This window comes from Drosophila yakuba, chromosome X, assembly GCF_016746365.2.
Source record: "Drosophila yakuba strain Tai18E2 chromosome X, Prin_Dyak_Tai18E2_2.1, whole genome shotgun sequence".
Lineage (NCBI taxonomy): Eukaryota > Metazoa > Arthropoda > Insecta > Diptera > Drosophilidae > Drosophila > Drosophila yakuba.
Window position 1 is genome coordinate 13,633,405 of NC_052526.2, and position 20,481 is coordinate 13,653,885.

Sequence of the window (20,481 nt, forward strand, 5' to 3'; positions counted from 1 at the left end):
TTGCGTTTACGTTTTGGCGCTCCAGCAGCCCCTTCATTTGCATTTCCGATTGTATTTCGTGAGGTGTCTTAAGTGGTTTACATAGAAAAATAATGGATTTTCCAGCCTGCCAGAGAACACATAAATTTCGAGTTCCTTAGCCTAGGCCCTGAATTGGCGATAACTACGTGCTATTTCTGTCTTGGAGGTACCATGGCCACCGGCACCCTGGATGGATCGATGCTGATGCTTTGGGCCAATGGTGGCAGGCGCACGGCATTGGTATTCGGTCCTGCTCCGAATCCGCCCGCATCCGCTCCTCCGGCAGGCGGCTTGTTGGGATCCGGATAGGGAATCAGGCGATGGGGTGTTACCATGGCCACGGGACGCGGCGAGAATGCCTCTGGTGCTGTAGGTATTGATGGTTGTGGCTGACCCAGCTGGACACTAGGGGAGTTGCCGTCCAGTGGGTGGGCCACACGCTTGCGAAGATCGAGGCGTGGACGACGATTGTTCGAGTTGCAGCTCATGGAATCCCCCGAAATGGGTGGCGGGTCATTCCAGCCGGGGGTCAGGGAGCCTGCGCGATGGAAGAGATTAGCCGTAGTCCGATTTGAAAGTGGATTAACCTCACCTGGAAAGGCTCCCGATGGCGCTATGATTTGCCCCGTTGGCGGTGGCGGTGGAGCGGTTGTCGTCTGCTGTTGGTTAATGCTATTGGTGGCGGGCAGCGGCGGTGTTGGGCCCATGATGATCTGTTTTGGTTCAGTAGCTCCGTTCCCACTGGTGGTTACTGCCAACGGAAGCAACACAATTGTAGCTTCACTTAAACAAAAACAAGACTTTCCTTTGCCTAAACTTATCGGGCCTGCACTACTTCGATATATCCGATTTAATTTATCGAAAGCAATCGGTGCTGCCAGATAAATTTTAGGAACCCGCATTTTTTTAAAACTTATAAAACTGGCACTCATAAGTTTAATATCATGTTTTCATTTTTTTTTTGAAAACGAACTATTTTGCCATCAAATTTAATTAACCCGCCACCCACAAAAACGCCATCTCAAGTTTATTTTTCTTGGTTTGTCGATTTTTTTTTATTATTATTAATATTGTTATTTTTCATCTGACTTTGTCCGCATTTTTGCGTTAGGGTTACTCATAAATGTCGTTAATTTCGTACAATGGCTATTAAACCGTGCCTATTTTGCAATCCGCTTTGTTTTTCTTTAGGTATTTCCTTCGTATTTAGTTTAGTTTTGCTACACCACACACATACATAAATAAAAACTTAAACAGATTTACTGCACACACATTTTTTATACCTTGTGGACTACAAAAAAAAAATTGTTCTTTGAATTTTATTATTATTATTCGCCCCGCTACCAATTCCAAATCCGATTTCAATTCAAGTTCTACCCAGCATCCATTAGTGAGCCATCAAAGGTAAGATCTCGAGGACTCAAAGGATACGGGCAAAATCTGGGCAAATCCAGTCCCAAATCGAAATGGAACTGGCAACCGGGACCGTATATGTAGATTTTAAGGTATATTAGATATCATTCGCTTTTAGAATCTTTCAAGTGTTTAACATTGCGTAACATAGTTTGCTATTTTACTTGACCCACACTTCTTTTAATATAAAATTCTGGTTTCTGGTTTCTGGTTTCAGCTGCGCTCGCTCAATGGAATTGGTATAGATCTCTATATGCACGGTATATCTAGTTAGTTAGTTGTGGTTGGAGTTGAAACCAACTGGATCTGCCGCCCTCCCTCCCTGTTCACTAGACGAATTGGTTTAAATAATTAATTACAACAACATTTACTTGGGAATTACTTTGTTTTTCGTTTTTTGCTTATCGCTTTTGTTTTTGTTTCTGTTTCTGTTTCTGTTTCGGATACCTTAGCCTAATTCATTTTCTTGCCGGCTTACTGTTTGCATTCGTTTATTGGGTTTTCCATTATCTTACAGTGCTTAAAGTTGGCTAAATATTTTGTTATTCCGTTTCCGTTTTTGTTTTTAACAATTTCGCTCGTGGAGTGGTTTTTCTAAGTGATTCTCCTAACTCTCCTCATCTAACTCCCATTTATTTATTTAATTCTTTTTTTTTTTGTTTTTTGGCAATGACTTACTGATTTTGTTGTTTCTCTCTTATGAACGGTTTTTTTTATTTTATTTTTCACTTTGCTCTTGCATTCGTCTTGTTAAAAATTAATTGTATTAAGTACGCTTCGATTTATAATTTATGTGTATGTATATCCGTATAGTATATATTTTATAAAGTAAATAGATTACGTAATTGCAACACTTGCATCTGTATCAGTATCAGTATCTGCTTCTGCTTCTGATTCGGTTTCTCTGTCATTTTTTAATTCTGATTCTGCAGCTGAATTTGAATCTGAATCTGAATATGAATCTACATCCGTCGGATCGATCTCCCCTCGCACAGCTGCCTACGGATTGTTCTGGCTCTGTTAACATTCGGAGTCGCTTATGGGTATTATTACACATTTTATTGGGTACTAGGGTACTATCATATCGATTCTGGCCTTCCTTTGCTGATTCGTTATTTTACAATTTCAATTTGCCCTTTGAAATTAAGGAAGTGTCCAAGCTTAATTTAAATACAAAAAAAAACATACTTTTACAATATATAAGTTAGTGGTAGTGGTAAAAAAAAAAAAACGGAAATGCCGCAAGAATTAATTGGATTCAGTGGCATTCCCGAAATCGGTTCATCGAACAACAAATTTTGTGAACATACATAAAGAGGTTGGAATGCTTTTAAAACAGGGAATACACACAATAAAAACTCTTTCTCTCTAAGACTAAAATGCACATATGCAACGAATAGTATAAATATATATATTTATATATAATATTGGAGGGGTAGGGATTAATCGCATCGGCAGGCAAACCGAACTACTGGACTGGAATCGATCCTGCTTTCCGCTTCATGGCTCAATTGAAAATTGTATTTACAAAGAGTTTTGGGTATTGGTATTGGTATTCATTTCTTGGGTGGTGGATCCTAGGGAAGGTGGTAGTGGTAGTGGTAGTGCAGTGGGAGGAGGGGGTGCTGAAGACCCCATTATGACTCGTCGCGATTGTTGTGCACCCACTGGGCGGGCACCCATTGGGGCTCGCGCTCCAGCGAGTTGATCTCGGCCAGCAGTTGGTGGTAGGCGCGCTCCGTGTCATTGTTAATGATGATCATGTCGAATAGGTGACCCCAACGGGCCTCCATATCCCTGGCCGTGGCAATGATGTCTTTGAGCTCTTCCTCCTGGTTAAATACAAAATAAATAGGATGTTAGATTATGTTTTGCTTGAAGTTGAAGTTAAAGTTCTGTATAACGCACCTTGAAGGGTTCGCCGTTGCGCAGCTTCTTTTGGCGCAGCTTGTCCAAGCTGGGCGGCGCCACCAGCACCACGTACGGCTTGAGGTCAGAGGCGCGCAGCAGCTTGAGGCTCTGCGGATGCAGGTTGAGCACACAGATCTTGCCGCTGGCCACCACCGTGCGTATGGCCTCCAGTGATGTGCCTGTGGGCGATAAGAGAAACACATTAGCCAACAGTCAAACGCCATTATGTGCAATTTAAACTCACCGTAGTAGGCCTTCTCGTATTCACCGTGCTCCACAAAGCGGCGCGCCAAAATGTCCGCCTCGAAGGCTTGTCGCGTGATGAAGTGGTAGTCCACTCCGGGCACTTCGCCCTCCCTGCGGGCTCGTGATGTGTCTGCGGAAGGATGGCAAAGCACAAGGATTACTAAGAGTATTTAAAAGGTACATTTCAGGGTATGGGTTTGGTGTACGTTGTGTGGGGTATGGCGGTTAGGTGACCTATGTCTAGCAATGGCTCTGGGATTCGGTGGCTCTGAAGCGCAGCCCTTTACCCTTGACCTGAGCCTTGATCTTGGCCGGCTTGAGCCGCTCCTCCAGCAAATAGAAGACTGCCCGGCGGAAGAGAGACAGACATTAAAGACGGCCCATTGAAAGCTGGCTGTAGACGATGCAGCAGTCCTGCGCCGTTTACAACGCTCTTAATGTAATAGTAACTTGCTTCTCGAATTTAAGGATGGACAGGGAGCGGGGTCTTCACTTACGTGGCACTGCGGCGGAGAAACGCTCCGAGTCGGCCATCAGGCGTTGGCGCAACTCATGTCTTCCAATGTTGGGCGGGCCGATGAGGACGATGGGCCGCTTGTGGGTAGCGCGGGGATAGTACAAAGCCACCTCCTCGTAGGTGAGTATCTCCTCCGGATCTGTTTCATCCGGCGCCGTGGTGGCGTACAAGGGATATCTACAATTAAAAAAATCAAATGTTTTAATGTAAAAATCTCTCGCGGAAAGAATAAATATGCTTACCCCGCCTCGGAGCTGGCCTTCTTCTTCTTTTTGCGACCCTTGCGCGCACAGAGGAGCGTGGCTCCTTTGCTGCCCGATCCGTCCTTGCCGCGGGATCGCGCCAGTCCCGCCTCCTCCGCAATGGCCAGCTTCATGGTCTCGCGCTGATGCTGGAACGACTGACTAGGAATAAGACCGGCCAGCGTCTGGTCCTCCTCGCCCTCGCGATACGCCTGCCACCAGTTGGGATCCTCGCGACTGATCACGTGCAGCACATCGCCCTTCTGGAAGCTGATGCCCAGCTCCCGGCAGGGTATATACAGATCGTCCTCCGGATCGTAGTCAAAGTGCGCCCGGACGTGCAACACGGCGGTATCGCGATGTGCTCCACCCAATCCGGCCAGTTGGCTGCCGGTAGTTCCGCCCATTATGCCGCCGGATGGTGGACTGCCCGCTGGGACGATCAGGAAGGTCAGGGTGCCCTGCATGGCGCCCAATAGGGCGCACACCTCGTTCACCGTCTTGCCACGCAACTCCTGACCGTTGACCTCCAGGATTTCGTCGCCTTCGTGCAGCAGTCCCGACTTCTCCGCCGCACCACCACGCACAATCCGGCCGATGACCACCGCCTCACCCTCGTTGCGCACCGTGGCGCCCAGCGGCTCCGTGGACTTTTCGATTTGGATGATCCTGATGTTGTCGTTCTGATCGTTTAGCGTGCCAAAGCACGCACTCATTGGCAGATTGACGGGCATGGACATGGGTATTGTGGCCAGTGGTGGCATGGGCACCGGCGGTGGCGACTCTCCGCGCGGCAGTGGCATTGCTCCACGTTGCGCCAGTGGGGGTGGCACCACGGGCGGCGGCACCACCATGCCTAGGTTTCTCTTGGGTCCAGCCACCGGACTGCTGATTGTGGATCCCGTCGCCGCTCCAATGGCCGGAGTGGGCGTGGGTGTAGGCGAGGGCGTGCCATCCGTGTGATTGGCAATGCGATCGTGGGCCAGGAGGAGACCCTCCATTTCATGGCTGGTCAGCAGGTTGCCCAGCTCGATGGCCGCCGCCGTATTCGATTGCGTTAGCAGCTCCACAATGTCCTTCTGCAATCCCAGGGCATTGTGATGCAGTGGACCAGAGACGCGGGAACGTCGTCGCTGGAGGACGGCGGTGCGAGCGGCCAGGACATGGGCCACACTGGCGCTGGCCAGGACACTGTGAGCAGCGGAAACGCGACCCGCCAGCGTGCTCAATCCGCTCTTGCTCAGCTGGTTTTGCAGGCGGGTGAGGGCGGCTATCAGCTCGCCATAGCCTGCAGGGGATAGAAAAGGATTAGAGGATGCAGGGCATTTTGGCTAAGGATGAGTCGCGTACTCACCATCAATCTGTTCCGCCTGCGGCTGGTCCTCGTCGGGCAGATATGCCTCATTCTCGACGCCAACCACCTGGGTGGCCAGCGTTGCCTGCTGCTGCTGCTGCTGGGCAATCGCTTTTCCTGGCGTGGCCGTATCCTGGAGCGCCTTCAGCTTCCGGGAGCCACGAAGACTGTTCCGCAGGAATTCATTTTGCTGCGCTATGCGCTCCTCCTCCTCGCGTCGTCGGCGCAGTTGCTCCTGTTGATGGAATCAAATTGAATGGTTATTTACCAAATGCCTTCAATTGCGGCTGCATTTTGGGATTTTAAGGAGGCGAAACAGGAGTGAGAGAGTTGGAATGCTGGAGTGCGCAACTGGGGACTGCAACTCTGGGCGTTGACTCTTGAGTGGCGCACTTAATCCGCATTTACCACAATCGCTAATTAAATTAGTGGCGCCCGAGCAGAGGCACCTGAGTTCAGTTCCACCAGGAAGACAAACAAGAACGGGCTTTCAGTTCGCCCGACACCCTGTATTCTAAGACATCACGTGACTTCATTTGAATGTGTGCCAATATGCTCGTAAATAGTTTGAATTTTAAATACATTCTTTTGGTCTCCACTTAAGATTTCAAAGGACATTAAATAGCTCATCGTTAATCTTGGCACGCAAACATTTTATCAGCTAATTTATATGCAAAAGTATACAAACTAATTAAAAATACAGATTCTTGATTTAGGAAGCATGAAACTTGACCCACTGCAGCGTATATACCCTACCCACTTGCAGGGTATCAATGTGGCTGTGCTGGTGGGTGGACCACCGTGCCCACTGTGCAAACCCAAGCAAATCCCGTCGAGGGCCTTGGCGATGAGTTAATGAGCGTAAAGGGTTGACAAAGGTAACTGGGGACAGAAGCGGAGCTGAGGTGGCGGTAACTGTTGCAATTGTTGCGGAAGCCCCTTAAGTGCTCGCCATTCATTGGAATGGGGCGGTCTTGGAGGTGGGCGTGAAAAATGGGGGGGCATGGTCAGCAAGCACAGTGCATGCCAAACTGTCATGGCCAATAATTATGAAAACGTGATTGATTCCCGATTTCGTGACCAACAAAGAGAATAAAATCAGATCGATGACAACAATGAAGAGCAAAAGTTCCCACTACAACCAAAAAATACATACATACATACATACATATGTATGTATATTTAACAGAAAAAAGCAGAAAGAAGGGGAAAAAGAACCTAATTGAATAACAACAGAAAAGGCGCTCGGCATTCCAAAAGGCGGAAGAGCCAAGAGAACAGAAGAGGAAAATAACAATGCAAAGCCACTAAAAAATGAATTCAGCTGAACTTGCATAATCCGCATGGAGGAGAATCAGCACAAAATTCACGAGTTCTTCAAGGGGAGGTTGGGAGGTTGGGAGGTTCCAAAGAGCTTCGAATGGAATGGAATGGCTGAGAAATACCGCCATGTGAACCAAAAGTCAGTTTAACATTGAAACCTGAATGAAAAACGATGACAGCAGTTTGGCAAAAGAGAAGAAGGCGAAACAAAAACCCAACCAAAACAAAAATCGCTCAAAGTCACAGCATCGCAGAAAATGGGGGAAAAAAGTAGGAGTAGTACGGTTTGACAGCCACTAGTTGTAGCGCTTCTAAAACTGTGCAACTTATAACTTATATGAAATGCAAATGAAGTTATGAAAATTCATCTTTTATTGTAACTTTTTTGACCAATTCTATTCCTTAGGATATTAAAAACATTCTTTTTTTTTGAATGCTAAAATCCGGCTAAAATCCTATTTGTGCTGCAATTTGAGAGCTCTGGTACTCCTGATAAGTAATTCTACGAAAACTGTTTTGTGTAATCAATACTGTGCATTTTCCTATTCAATGAAAGTTCAGCTGCAGCTTAGAGATTGGAGTTTCAGCCTAAGCAATTAAAAACCCCAAAGCCAGCTCCCACGCGTAGCTCGCAAAAATCCTATAAAAAGACATAGGTATTGAATAGAAATGTTGCCATCAATCATCTTACACCAGCAGCAACACCTCGAGCCATTGTAAAATATTATAGAAACAAAACAAAAAGGTGGAAAATAATAAAAGAAGGCATACTTCAAAGACAATATCAATTGGCGACGGTGATGGCGACGCCATGACATCATCATCACCATCACCATTACAATCGCCATTGCCATTGCCAACAAATGCCGGCATAAATAAATAACAAATATTGAAAAATACGCGTACCGGGGAAATTAAAAATATATTACTGCCGATACCCTGGCTGGCGTGGGGTATGCTCAATACTCATTGCGCCTTATCATTATGTGGGCACTAAGGGTATTTGGCAATTCCATATACAAACACAACAGTTCAGTTATCGCTTAGGTAAATTGTTTTTGCCTTTTACGTTTTATTTCTAATTTTTATGGCTCGGCAGCCAGTTAGCCAAGTTGTCAACTGGTTGTTGTTGTTGTTGTGGTTGTTGTTGTTGCCGCCGTGCTTTCGTTAGCATTTATGCAGATAAAGCCAGTTGCCGCTGGCAACAGTGCATATACATACGAGTCTAGAGTGAGATCTGATCAAATTCAGGTATATGCAAAGTTCGAGGTTTAGAAACGTAAATGTACTTAAGGTAAAACTTTCCCCAAGTTTATGTTACACTTTAGTTTTCCGACGAGTTTTAGTTTAAGCAGCCTTAAATGTCACTTTGGTCACACCTCCCTTGAAGCTCTGGCCACACTTTTGTATTTATGAGTGCAGTTGTTTGAAAAGCATTTTAATGAGCAGTACAGTGTGCGCTTTTGTGTTGTGCACTTTTGTCGCAGGTAACCTATTGACTTGCCTGTTGTTGTCGCAAACGCGTCGAGGATCGCTGAATTTGAATGCCGCGACGCAGGGCGGAGGCGGTGCGTTGGGGCGTGGCAGTGGCAGTGGTAGTGGATGATACAGGTGAGCCGACATATTGGTCGGGGGATTGGGGCGATAGAGATCCCGTGCCAACCAAGCCACCACCAACATGGCCAGCGTTTCCCATTCCAACTCCATTGCCATTCATATCACAATAGTCGCTGTTGTTATTATTGTTCATATGGTTCTCCTTCTCGTTCTGCTGCTGCTGCTGTTGTTGCTGCAGTTGTTGCTGCTGCAGTTGCAGCTGCTGCGCCGACAGCACAGCAAACTTGGTGGGCGTTCTTGCCGCCCCAACGACATTAGCAGCAGCAGCAACTGCAACAACTGCTGGCTGCCCGGCAGCAACATTGCCGTTGTTCTCCAGCGTTATGTGCAAAGTGGATACGACCATTTTCGAGCTGCACTTTCATCGATCTTTGTGTGGCAATCTCTCCTAGCGAAACCGAAAGCAAAACCGAAACGGTAACCAAAATGGAAACTGTCACCAGATGCTGCAGCAGATGCAGCAACTATGCAAATGGCCACGCCCACACCTGGGCAGTGCATAAATTTGCATGGGGAATTGTGAATTGTGTGTTCCAAATGAAATGCAACTTAATGCGCATTTCAACTGGAATTGCTGCTGTTACTGCTGCTGCTTCTGCTGCTGCTGCAGTGGATTAAAAGCCATAAAAAGCGAAAGTTGAGATGGTCGAAATAGTTCTGGCCCAGACACGCACCGCCAGCAAAAGCAGCAACAGCAACAGCTTTCCTTTCAGCTCGTGTAATTTACAACTATTAACGTTTACACATTTGTTTATTTGTTTATTTATGGGCTTTTTGTTATTGTTTCTGTTATTGTTATTGTTATTTTTTTCACTTTATTGTTGCTGCCGTCGCTCAGCATTCAGCATTCAGCATTCGGCATTCGGCATTCAACGTGCCTGAACTCTGGAATGAGCCGCACTGCTGCTGTTGACGCTGCATTTACGCTTGGCACATCAATAACAATAAGAAGCACTCGCACACACACACACACACTCACACACCTTTAAGGTAACAGCAAAAAAAAAAATTAAAAACAAATAAGCAAAGAAAAAAGTAAAACAGTTCGCCGCAACTGTTTATCATTTATATTAAAATTTTTCAGCTGCCTGCTGTGTTGCCTTCGATCGTGAGTCAGAGCAAAGTCCAAAACGGGCAATCACTTGATGGGAGTATGACAAAGATATATGACTATATCTTATATGTACTATGCATATTCATATGTGCAATATACATTGCTGGCCCAAGAACGCACAAAGGCTTTACATATAAATGTCATTTGCTGTTTAATTATATGCTTTCTTCCATACACTCCATATTATATTTGGTAAATGCAATAATGCTTTTGCGTCAGAGACGATCATGGTAACACTGTTCCCAAGGCTCTGGGCACACTGCGTGTGAATGTCCTTTGAAGCGAATGTGTGTATTGTGAGTCGGGTTGCGTATCTATCTGAATTGGTAACATTGCTGGCCCCGTTTTTATCCTGGGCACACTGGCACACGTTAAATCCTTTGCCTTGTTGGCCTGGCAGTTTGAAAGCTTCTTTATGCTCGTAACCAGTTCATGTTTGCGTTATGCAGCCAGCTTTTTTTCAATAAGGTCTCTGCCACTTTTTTCGGGATATTTCATTTATTTCACATATTTTCAGTTTCTGTGTGTGTGTGTGTTTTTTTTTTTTTTTGTTTTCTCGGCTTTTTTTGCGGTTACGCGAGCAACTTTCCGTTATGGTTGCAACTGCCACGCCTGTTTTTGGCTGTTTTTTCCGTTGCCGCCTGCCCATAAAATGTTGTCGAATGTTTTTGGCTTGCCGTTTGAGGTACTTGCAAATGGTTGTTCGTGTGGCGGCTGCTACGTGCTTTTTGGTCCCAGAATTTTCGCCCAGCTATGGGCGGTTTTTGTGCGAGCCGCGCCTTATTTGCATGGCTCCCATTGCACACAACACACACACGTGAACAAAAAAAAAAAAAAAAACACCAAACAAACAAACAAATTGATGCCACAAAAAAGCGAAGGCAGTTCCTTTAAAACCTCGGCACTTCTAAACAAAAGAATTCATTTCCACCTGGGGAAATGCATCCATTTACGTTGGACTTTTCATCGTAGACATACGTATGCATATGGCCTTATCTAATCGGTTATCGGTTCGCGCACTTGGCCCGCACAAAAGTACAACAGCAAAAAAAAAAAAGAAATAGTTAAGATTGGTCGGTAAAAAAATCAACAAAAAATTGCGGCCGATCGCAGAACGCGTAGAAAAACAACTAAAACGCCAACTGAAAATCATAACAAACCAGCGCCGCCAGAAGACGTCGACGTAGGCAGAAGCAGCAGAAGTAGCAGCAGCAGCGGAGCAGAGGCGTCGGCAGCGCCAGTGGAACATACGGAAGGGGGACAGCTCTACTCAGAAGAAATGAAAGGGGGAGCGAGCGAGAGAGAGCGAGTGGAGAACAGGTGAGCGAAGAGCTAAAGCCCAGGTATAAATATATATGTACATACATACATATGTGCTAAGCCGGCCTGGAGAGACAAATGCGCAAAAATGGAATGTTTAACTAATTTGCGAACATGCCCAGCCAGGGGCAGGGCTGAAGGGGGGGTCTTAAAATAGAGGGGTGGGGGGTGCCACTAGCTACCGCCAGTGGCAACCGACAGTAGCAACCCCCCTTCGGTCAGCAAACAAACAGAGCAGCAGTGCAGCTCAAACAAGCAGGTTAAATTTAAACAATGTCGGACACTCTATTTATACAAGATTTACGATAGCGATAACGATAACGAAAGCGCGATAACAATGTCAAACACGATAATTCCCAAAAGACTGCCTATTAATTATGAGTGGGTGTAGCGTTAATGAGATCCAATTACAAAGCGCCGATAATGCAGAACCATAATCACGACACTGATTCAAAGATACGCTAAAATACCTGTGCGTCGCTTTATCGAAAATATCGCTTGTAATCGCACAGTTATCGCCACCAATTCCTTGATAAGGATTATTTTGCTCACCAAGAAATTCCATATTCATAATGGTTTCCCAGCTATTACGATAAAATGAATTACGATAAAGGAATTTGCATTAGCTTTGGCCTAATCTTTGGAATTTCAATGGCTTTCGAAATCTCTCGTAAGCTGTTGATGTTTAGATTTTCACTTTTCTCTGTACGCACAAATGCATGAAGGTAGATTTTATGTGCGTTCCCATTATCCGTTGCCCCCTTTGCTTCCCCCATTTGTGGCTTCGTTCTCCTAATGAGCTTACATCCATAATCACCACCCACCGCCCAATCGCCTCTCGCTTTTCACACTCAACAGTGTGTGCAGTTTTACAGCCAACCACCCACCCACCCCGTCTAATGGCTGTCAAACTGTAGGGCACTAGTCGCTTGCAGTTTTCAATTAATTACATTTAGCAAATGTGTTTTTTTTTAGCCACCAACTCGTTCTCTCTCTTTCTCCTCCCGCTCTCTTTCTGTCTCTGTCGCTCTATTTATTTTTCTATCACTCTGTCTATGTCTGCAGGGGGCGTGGCTGAGGGCGGAACGTAACAATTCGATTAAAAGTTGCATAATTAATCATTGCATTAAACAACTTTTCACCATCCCCCCATCACTTACCCTCCTCTTCTCTTGATGGCTTCCTATGAAACAACGCCTATGGCAAACATCTCCCCCCTCAACATCTCCCTTAGTGAATCATCAACACTCCGGTTACCCCTTTGTTAGTCCGCCCATGGAAAATCCCACCCACATGCCCTGCAGCCTTCCAAATGAATGCGAAATGTTTTACTTTTAAACGGCATTATAATTCCACTCCCCCCTCCCCCTCCACATATTACCCCCCCTCTTTAACCAGCTTTTGAGCCCCCCCCCAACTCTTGCCACTTTCGAGTGCACAGACAGAAAAAGTTGTTGGGCAACTTTTTTACGCCCCCACACACACATACACACAATGTACCGTACATTGAGCACGGTTACGCCCTTTTGCTTCCTACACCGCCGCCGTCCCCGCCCCCCTCATCAGGTTTATTGTCTTTCGGTGCGGTAAAGTTTTTAATAGTTTTACTAGTTAAATGCAATGGTCCGGCCGGGGCAATCAAAATCGTGAAAAATTTCACACTTTGTCTTTGTCTATGTGTGTGTGTGTGTGTTTGGCAATGTGATGTGTTTTGTTTGATGATCGCCATCGCCAGACGATGATTACAGTTTGGCAGTAAGTGGCGGTAAGTGACGGTCAATGGCCACAATGGCTAAGCGAAGAAGTTAACTGAACATTCAGCGATTATTGGGCCTAACAATGGAAGGAACGAAAGAAAGAAAGAACGTGGCTCAAACCGGAAGCATTTGGCCCCCGACATTCATCAAAAAGCCTTTTGATTATGACGAAGGAAGTGGGTGGGTGACGACTGGCTGTTATGCATGCTAATGAGCTGCATTCGGGCCAAAGGGAAAATTCTAAACAATAGAACTATTACGGGGATTTACCAATTACCTCACTGTACACTGTTGGGTTGGCATAACAACAATGAACTAGTGCAAATTCGGATTTGTGGGATTTAACCATGTTAAGCCTGGGCGGACTCAAGATTGAACTATTTAGTAGTGGTATTTAACAACATAATTGCATTATAATCCATATCAGCTTTCACCTTTCAGCACATAATATTCTTGAGCAGTAAATCTATTCAAAAGGATTTCAAACTTTAGCAACCACTTGCACAGTTTGAAGTTGCGAAATTTTTTGTAGCCTAACCATTGGGCTGCGGAGATAAATGCGCAACAGTTTGAGAGTCACTCACCTGGTACTTCTTGATGCTGTCCAGCTGCTCCAACGTGGGCTCCACAATCTGTGCGATCTGCTGCTGCTGCTGCTGCTGCTGCTGCAGCGGATGCATTGCTGCGCCGCTGCTGCCGCTGCTCGCATTCCCCGGCGCCCTTCGATCCGGCAACTGTGGTGCGGGTGAGCAGTTGACCAGCCGCCCGTCCTTCTCCACCCGCAGATGATCTCGTGGCGGTGGCACGGGCTTCGCATTCCCATTGAGCTGTGCGGAGAGGAGCGAAGTGAGGGGGGTACGAGCCCCGTTAGTATGTGTGCATGTATTTGCTTTCAAGTCGAGTGTGTGCCTATGTGTGTAAGTGTGTGTGTGTAAGTGTGCTTATGCGAGTGTGTGTGTGTGTGTGTGTATGGCTGATGGCTGATGGCTGTTGGTCATTAAAGTTGAATGAGTTTATTTGTAGCCAGTGATTTTCTGTGCATTTCCCAGCGAGATGAAAACGCGAAAAAGGTCCTTACATGAAGTGAAAAGTGTGCATGAAACCAAACCTTTACCTCGAAATGGGGATCGTATTCTTGAATGGGTGAAATATAGGTTGTAGTTCTTTCAGTGTTCTTAATAATGCATGTTTGTATGTATCTTCTTGAAACCTTAATAAAAGAAATAGTAGGCATCCCCCTCACTGGCATTTTGTCTCATTTTTTGTTGGTGTCATTTACTAGCGAGAATTGAATACGGTACGTATTTAAATGCATTTCCTCTTTGAATACCATTTTTATTCAGCGCATTGTCGGTGGGAAAATAAAGAGTATGGAAAGCGAGGGAAAGGCGCACATTTTGCTTTTGTTCTGCAGCCATTGGAAAATTAATCGAGAGCAATTTCATATAAATGGCATTTATTTTTCATCGCCTGAAAAGAGCCCAGTGAGTGAGTGAAATGGGTGGCAGTGTGGTGCAGAGTGGGGCAGAGTGGGGCAGAGTGGGGCAGTGTGGGGCAGAGTGGGGCAGAGGTTTTCAAAGAGCTAGCAGCGAGCTGCAAATGATGAAATAAGCGGAACAGCAGGGCGGCAGCACCACCGCCACCGTCACCACCCATCGAGTGGGTGGCTCAAGTGAGTGGTTGGTTGGCTGGGTATGTGTGGCTCAATGTTGTTAGGATTATGCCCCGCTAACGAGGCCAACGCAGCGGCTCTGATGCCGTGAATTAGGCCAACCGGCTGAACAAGGTGACAAGCCGAGTGGTTTGGGTAGCTGGTTGGTTGGTTGGCTGGTTGGCTGACTGGTTGGATTCCAGGGGTAACGGGTCAACTGGGGCTCCTGGTCCGACCTGCACCGCCGGATACAAGGAAGGAAATCAATGCGTATGCGCTGGTGTACCCAAAGGGGTTAAGTGGGCCCGGCGTTAATTAGCCGAGTGGAGCGAAACGTTTTGGGGTCGCTAAAAATATCGATTCACATTTTAAGGCTCACGAGGCTTGTGTATATGGGGCCATTCCATAATTTCCGGTTGTCTTAACCATTTAATGCCATATTCATGGAACCCATTCAACTGTCTTGTTTTTACTCTTCTCTCTTTTTCAGTTTTAAATTGCTTTAACAGGGATTATCAATGATATTTCTATCAAGGTTTCATACTTATGTTGTCGTTTTGGCATTTAAACGCATTTTCGTTCTGTTGGCTAAAAGTATGGATTATTGCAAATAATCCATCATAATCATGATATACATGCCCATTTTGCTAATGAAATTGTGGCTAAAATTTCGCGTTCACTTTGAGCATTTTGCCTTTTAGAATAAAGGTAATTAAATGGCTTTAAATAATATAGTTTGACACTTCTTTAAAGCCCGTAATTAATAATATATTAGGGTACATTGAAAATGTTTTGCTTTCATTTGCGTGGCAGGGATTACCATTTACCCCCGAACTTCATCAACTGCCAAAACACATCACTGAAACACACTAAAATGAAAGGATTCAGAATCAGATACAGATTAGAGATTAGAGAAGAGCGAAACGAAGTGGCAGGGCGATAGAGACAGAGAAGAGTGAAGAGGTGTCTCCAGTGAAAAGCTGAGACAGATAGCGAGTACAAAATGCAATGTGGTATACCTCATCGACCACCCGCCTCGCATCGCCGTCAGCAACACCAGAAACCGCAGCAGCAGCAGCAGCAACAGCAACAGCAGTGGTTGCACATGCTAATGTTGTTGCAGATGTTGTTGCTGCTGCTGATGCTGCTGCTGCTGCTGCTGCTGTTGCAGTGACAGGCGAAGGCGACACGCCCATCGAGGAGAGCGTGGTGTGGGCGGTGGAGGCGCTGCCGTTCGACAACAGCGATCCGCGTGAGGAAAGGTGAGCTGGTGGCGGATATCTTGGCGTTGTCTTGACCATCTCGATAAAGCTGTCCGGCACATCCACGGGCAACTCGCGATGCTTGGCCATCGGTGGCAGCAACATTGTCACGGGTGAGGCAACCAAATGTTGCTGCTTCTGTTGCTGTTGCTGCTGCTGCTGCTGGCTCACCTCGTAACCGGGTGGCGCCAGGCTCAGGTCATCGGGCACAGTTGAGCTGCTGGTGCCGGATGATGATGATGATGATGTGGCACTGGCTATGTTGCTGCTGTGGCCGCTGCTGCTGCTGCTCGTGTGCATCGAGCTGTTGCTGCTGTTCAGTGAGTTGCTGTTGCTGTTGCTGCTGCTCACGCCTGTTTTGCTAACCGTTGCTGTTTTGTTTGTCGAAGCAGCTGTATTGTTGCTTGTGTTGTTGCCATTGCTGTTGCCATTGCTGTTTGTGTTGCTCGTGTTGCTGCTGTTGCCGTTGCTCGTCGCCTGATGCTGCTGGTGCAGGTGACGATAGGCGATGCTGCCGAAGGAGTCCAGGGTGTGTTTGCTCATCACCTCATCGAAGGCACTCGATGAGGGCGAGGCCGAGTCCTTGCGTCCCTGATACAGGCCATCCACAACGCAGAGGAAGTCATCCGTGATGCTGCTGTTGTTGCTGCTGCTGCTGCCGCCAACGGTGTTGCTGTTGCTGTTGCTGTTGCCATTCGGATCGCTGCTCAATGTTGCCTGCAACTTGTGGCTGGGCGTCTGTTGTTGTGCCACCTGTGTTGCCACTGCCACTGCGGTTGTCACTTGATGTTGCTTCTGTTGCTCAAGTTGTTCGTGTTGTTCGTGTTGTTCCGATTGCAGGCAATTTTCATAGTTTTCGATTTGTTCCAATTTGTTTTGTTGTTTTTGATTGTACATATTTTGTGTGGCCACATCGAGTGCAATTGTAGTTGTTGTTGTTTTTGATGGGTGTTGTTGTTGTTGTTCATGATGTGGTGGTGGTGGTTGTTGTTGTTGTTGTTGTAGTTGTTCATGTTGATGTGAAGAATGATATGCAACAATTAACATTTTGTTAGCATGATCATTGTTAGTCATAGCTGTGATTGTGGTGGTGGTGGTGTTGGTGTTGGTGGTGCTTTTCTTGTGTTTCTGTGTGCGTGTGGGTTAAGTGGTGGTGGTGCATGTGGTGTGGTGAAGAAAGAATGAATGCATGTGTGAATGATTTGAATGTGAATTGGAGTGGCTTTGGTTAGTTACATTTATTTTCATGTGGGTTGTTATTGTTGTTGAGTTCTACATATTATACGTTGCTTGTTGTTTCAAAAATACGTTTTTTGGGTTCTTTTGGTAGTGGCTTTCAAGGTTTGTTGGTTATTGTAGTACTTGTTAGTTGTGATAAAAGGCGGGTTGGTTGTTAGTTGCTGGATTAGTTATTCACTTTCACTTCATTTGAATTAAAGGGGGTTTCCATTGCTCCACTAAGCGATTGTTATGTGCATAAATGAACTGAACATTGTATTACTATTTCTGGAATATCTGAATATCTCAATTTCGATGGTTGCTGTTACTGGGGCTTATGGATTTAGCAGGATTCCAAACATATATACACATTAGCCTAAGTGAATGTGGCGAAATTTTGTTAGTAATTCTCGGCTATTGTAATTTCACAAACACGGCTGCCTCGATTTATGCAAAGTTATTGGCGGCCTACGTTTTCAACTGGTTTGGAATTTGAGTGTGGCTGGGTGTGTGTTGTGTAGTTGGTCTGTGGTGGTTGTATGGCAGACTGGATGGTTGGGTGGTTTGGGTGGTTTGGGTGGTTTGGGTGGCTCTTGTACGGATTGCAGATTACGGTTTGCATAGTGCGGACTACGGATGCCCGCTTATGCTTACCTGTGGTGGACGGGGTGGCGGATATCGGGGTGGCGTCTTGTTGCGTGCGATGAACGTGTCCGGACAATCGACGGCCATCTCACGGTGTGGACCTGCATAGAATGGCATAAAATGGCACAGAATGGCACAGAATGGAGAGCAGAGCGGAACTCGGGTTAGTTCAATGGTCAGTGGAAGCGTGGGAGATGTTGGACACTCACCGTTATCTTGGTTCACGGACAGCATGGTCAGCATTTCCTGGTCAATCTCCCTGATGTCGCCCGAGTGCGTGCGATAGTGTTGCTGCTGGAGCGGATGTTGCTGCTGCAGCTGCTGCTGCAGTTGCAACTGCTGCTGGTGATTCAGATGGTGCTGGCCGCTTATGTAGTCATCCGGCAGACATGGCTTCAAATCGTCGCCGTCCAGCACAACAATGCTCGATCCGGAGCGCCGGCGATTCCTGTCAATCGCGAATGGAACATAAAACGAAAAGAAGGAAGGGAATATATTCCGTCAGTTGAGATCCGGATACAAATCGATTGAACCGGTGCCAAAAGGGCCTCCTGGTGAAATTAAAGCCAGATTAAAATATTTTTTCAATAGCTTAAATAGTTGGCTTCTTAGTCTTTATATTTAATAATATTTCAAATCACTAGATAGATAGTAAGTTTAAAATCCAAGGATATGTTTCGAAGTTGAGCTGCTTGTTTAGAAGGATTTAAAATAAGCCAGTTTCTGGTGAAATATTAAAGTCACTGCTGCTTGCTGGCTGCACTATGTCAATGCAAATTGGCAGCTCCTGTCGATGGCAGCCAACGTCCGCCCTTTTGCATTTTGGCCCAGGTGGCGTACACAGTTTGGCAGCCACTGGCCGGGTGTCGGGTGGGCGGACAGCCTCTTTTATTATTTCAAAAAGTTATCCGCACAAAGAGACTTTTTTTTTTTTGAGAAAAAGGGGGGAAGAGATTTAGGTAACAGTATAGGTGGCGTATAAGTATAGGGTAACTTAAAAATGGTACGCTGCCTGAAAACTTTGTTATAACTTTGCACTTTTGCGTGGCTCTTTCATTATGCAAGGTGGCAGGGGCAGTGACTGGTTTGAAGGCAATTTGTGCCTTAATTTGTTCGGCTTTCGGATTATGAGCTTTGTGTGAACCGGTGGAGGAGCAGTGGATGGAATAGGGATGTGCAGATTGAGGTGGCTGTGGATGTGGCTGTGGATGTGGGCCAAGTCGGCTGGCTAATTGCAAAAAGCTCAAAGTGGATTTAATGCCGGACCAGCCTAGAAGTATGCACTGCCATTCAGCTCCCAATTCCCAACCCAAACTTAAACCCAAACCCAAACTCAATCCCTGAACAGCTCCCAATCGCTTTATCGTCCTTCTCCAGGCGCTGATGCGACAAAAGCAATTTCAGCCGCAGCCTGGCAACGACATTGGAGTGCAGTCTTAACCCCATCTTTATCACCATCACCATCACCAGCACCATCACCAGCACCATCACCATCACCATCATCGGTTCCAGCTCCAACACCAGCGCTCCATCTGGATGCTCCCTCCTGGAATCCCTTTGGGCAATGATGAACGTCAGTGGCAGTAGCTCTTTCATTACCCACTACAGATTCGCACCCGGAAAAATACATCACTTTGGGGATTATTCAGATCAGAGAGGACATTTTAATGCATTTGATGGCCTATGTACATACTCGTATAGCGCAAAGTATATTGGCTTAGGCATGTACTAAATACAAGGATTTTGTTATAAATGAATTTGTATTTTCAAGAATAGCGAATAGCTTTCTCTGCTAGCGTATGAATGAAGCTAACGAATGAAGCTTATCAAGCATTTTATGAATATGTGCGCTAGGCAATGGAAATTCTAATAGAAAACCAGTCCCACTTTTAGCACTTCCTATTCATTTTCCAGCGGAATTCAGTTCCGTTCAGTTCAGCATTCTCATCGAGATGGACTGTCACACAATGGCTGTGCAGGGCATTAAAAACCGATTTCTGGAGAATGCAACGACGTTGGCCAAGATGGCACTCCCTTACGGCCAAGAACAGGGAGATGGGTTGCGATGGCGATGGCAATGGCGATGGCGATGGCGATGGCGCTGAGTGAAGAGAATGTGAATCCAACACGAGGCAACGGGCGAGACAATTCAATTTGCGTAACAGCAGAGGACCAGTAATGGCAGGAGGAGAATCAGCTGGAGGATGGGGATTGGGCCGGAGGCTCCAAATGGGAAGATTGCGAGATTGGAGGCAACTCGACGGCCAGTGCAAATGAGTCAAACAGACGAGAAGAAAGGACCGACCAATGGAGGGCGGTGTGTGGGGTGCGGTAGAGAGTTGAGCACCATAAACGAATTAAAATGCCTTTGCCTCTGACATCAAGTAGCGACCAAGGCCACTCGTCTAGTTGCAGCAGCCACATTGCAACAGCAGCAGCAACAGCAGCAGCAGCAGCAACAGCTGGTCAGCTGGTCATCTGGTCAGCCCATTCCTATTTTTATCCGCCTCATCAATCTGTCGACCTCTGAGGAGCTTTTATCTGAAGTTTCCTCCCTTCGGCAGATGTTCGATTAGGGACGCACAAATTGGAGACAGCAGAGTTCTTTCTACTTTTCTAGCTTTAAACACCAATCAGAGCGCAAGGCAACTTGAAATTACACTAAACACTTCACTTAGCAAAACTGGCGATACTCGTTTAATTTGAATAAAGTCAACGGATGCTGATTATAAAATTCTGAAAACGATTAAAACCCTTCGATTTGATTCAATTGTGTCATGTGTACACACACATCAATGCTGTTGACCAACCGAATTAGTGAGATGGGAGGAGTTACGAGTGGCATATCAATCGGCTTGGTGGCTGTCATA

At 46.2% G+C, this 20,481-nt stretch overlaps 2 protein-coding genes across 14 annotated transcripts in view; both read right to left on the reverse strand.

Annotated features, from left to right (window-relative positions):
- Positions 1–5: 5 nt before the first annotated feature.
- Positions 6–859, reverse strand: LOC6525331 (vegetative cell wall protein gp1). Its single transcript, XM_002101131.3, has 2 exons — positions 614–859; positions 6–559 (listed from the first exon to the last, which is right to left on the reverse strand). Exons 1-2 carry the CDS (start codon positions 726–728, stop codon positions 171–173), a joined length of 504 nt encoding a protein of 167 aa, XP_002101167.1. The 5' UTR covers positions 729–859; the 3' UTR covers positions 6–170.
- A 976-nt stretch (positions 860–1,835) lies between these two features.
- LOC6525332 (disks large homolog 1) overlaps positions 1,836–20,481 on the reverse strand; it is a 57,466-nt gene continuing 38,820 nt past the window's right edge. For 4 of the 13 annotated variants that reach the window (XM_002101132.3, XM_015190758.2, XM_039376857.2 and 1 more), the window contains 10 exons: positions 17,821–18,059; positions 17,621–17,712; positions 15,506–16,876; positions 13,420–13,662; positions 5,705–5,939; positions 4,351–5,638; positions 4,089–4,285; positions 3,590–3,721; positions 3,343–3,524; positions 1,836–3,266 (listed from right to left, as the gene is read on the reverse strand). In XM_002101132.3, coding sequence (XP_002101168.2) covers positions 3,072–3,266; positions 3,343–3,524; positions 3,590–3,721; positions 4,089–4,285; positions 4,351–5,638; positions 5,705–5,939; positions 13,420–13,662; positions 15,506–16,876; positions 17,621–17,712; positions 17,821–18,059 — 4,174 coding nt within the window. In that variant the 3' untranslated portion in view covers positions 1,836–3,071. Of the gene's footprint in view, positions 3,267–3,342; positions 3,525–3,589; positions 3,722–3,878; positions 3,936–4,088; positions 4,286–4,350; positions 5,639–5,704; positions 5,940–8,531; positions 9,391–10,736; positions 10,879–13,419; positions 13,663–15,505; positions 16,877–17,620; positions 17,713–17,820; positions 18,060–20,481 lie in introns of those variants that run through there. The other 9 variants (XM_039376871.1, XM_015190760.2, XM_015190761.3 and 6 more) reach the window with 6 other exon arrangements.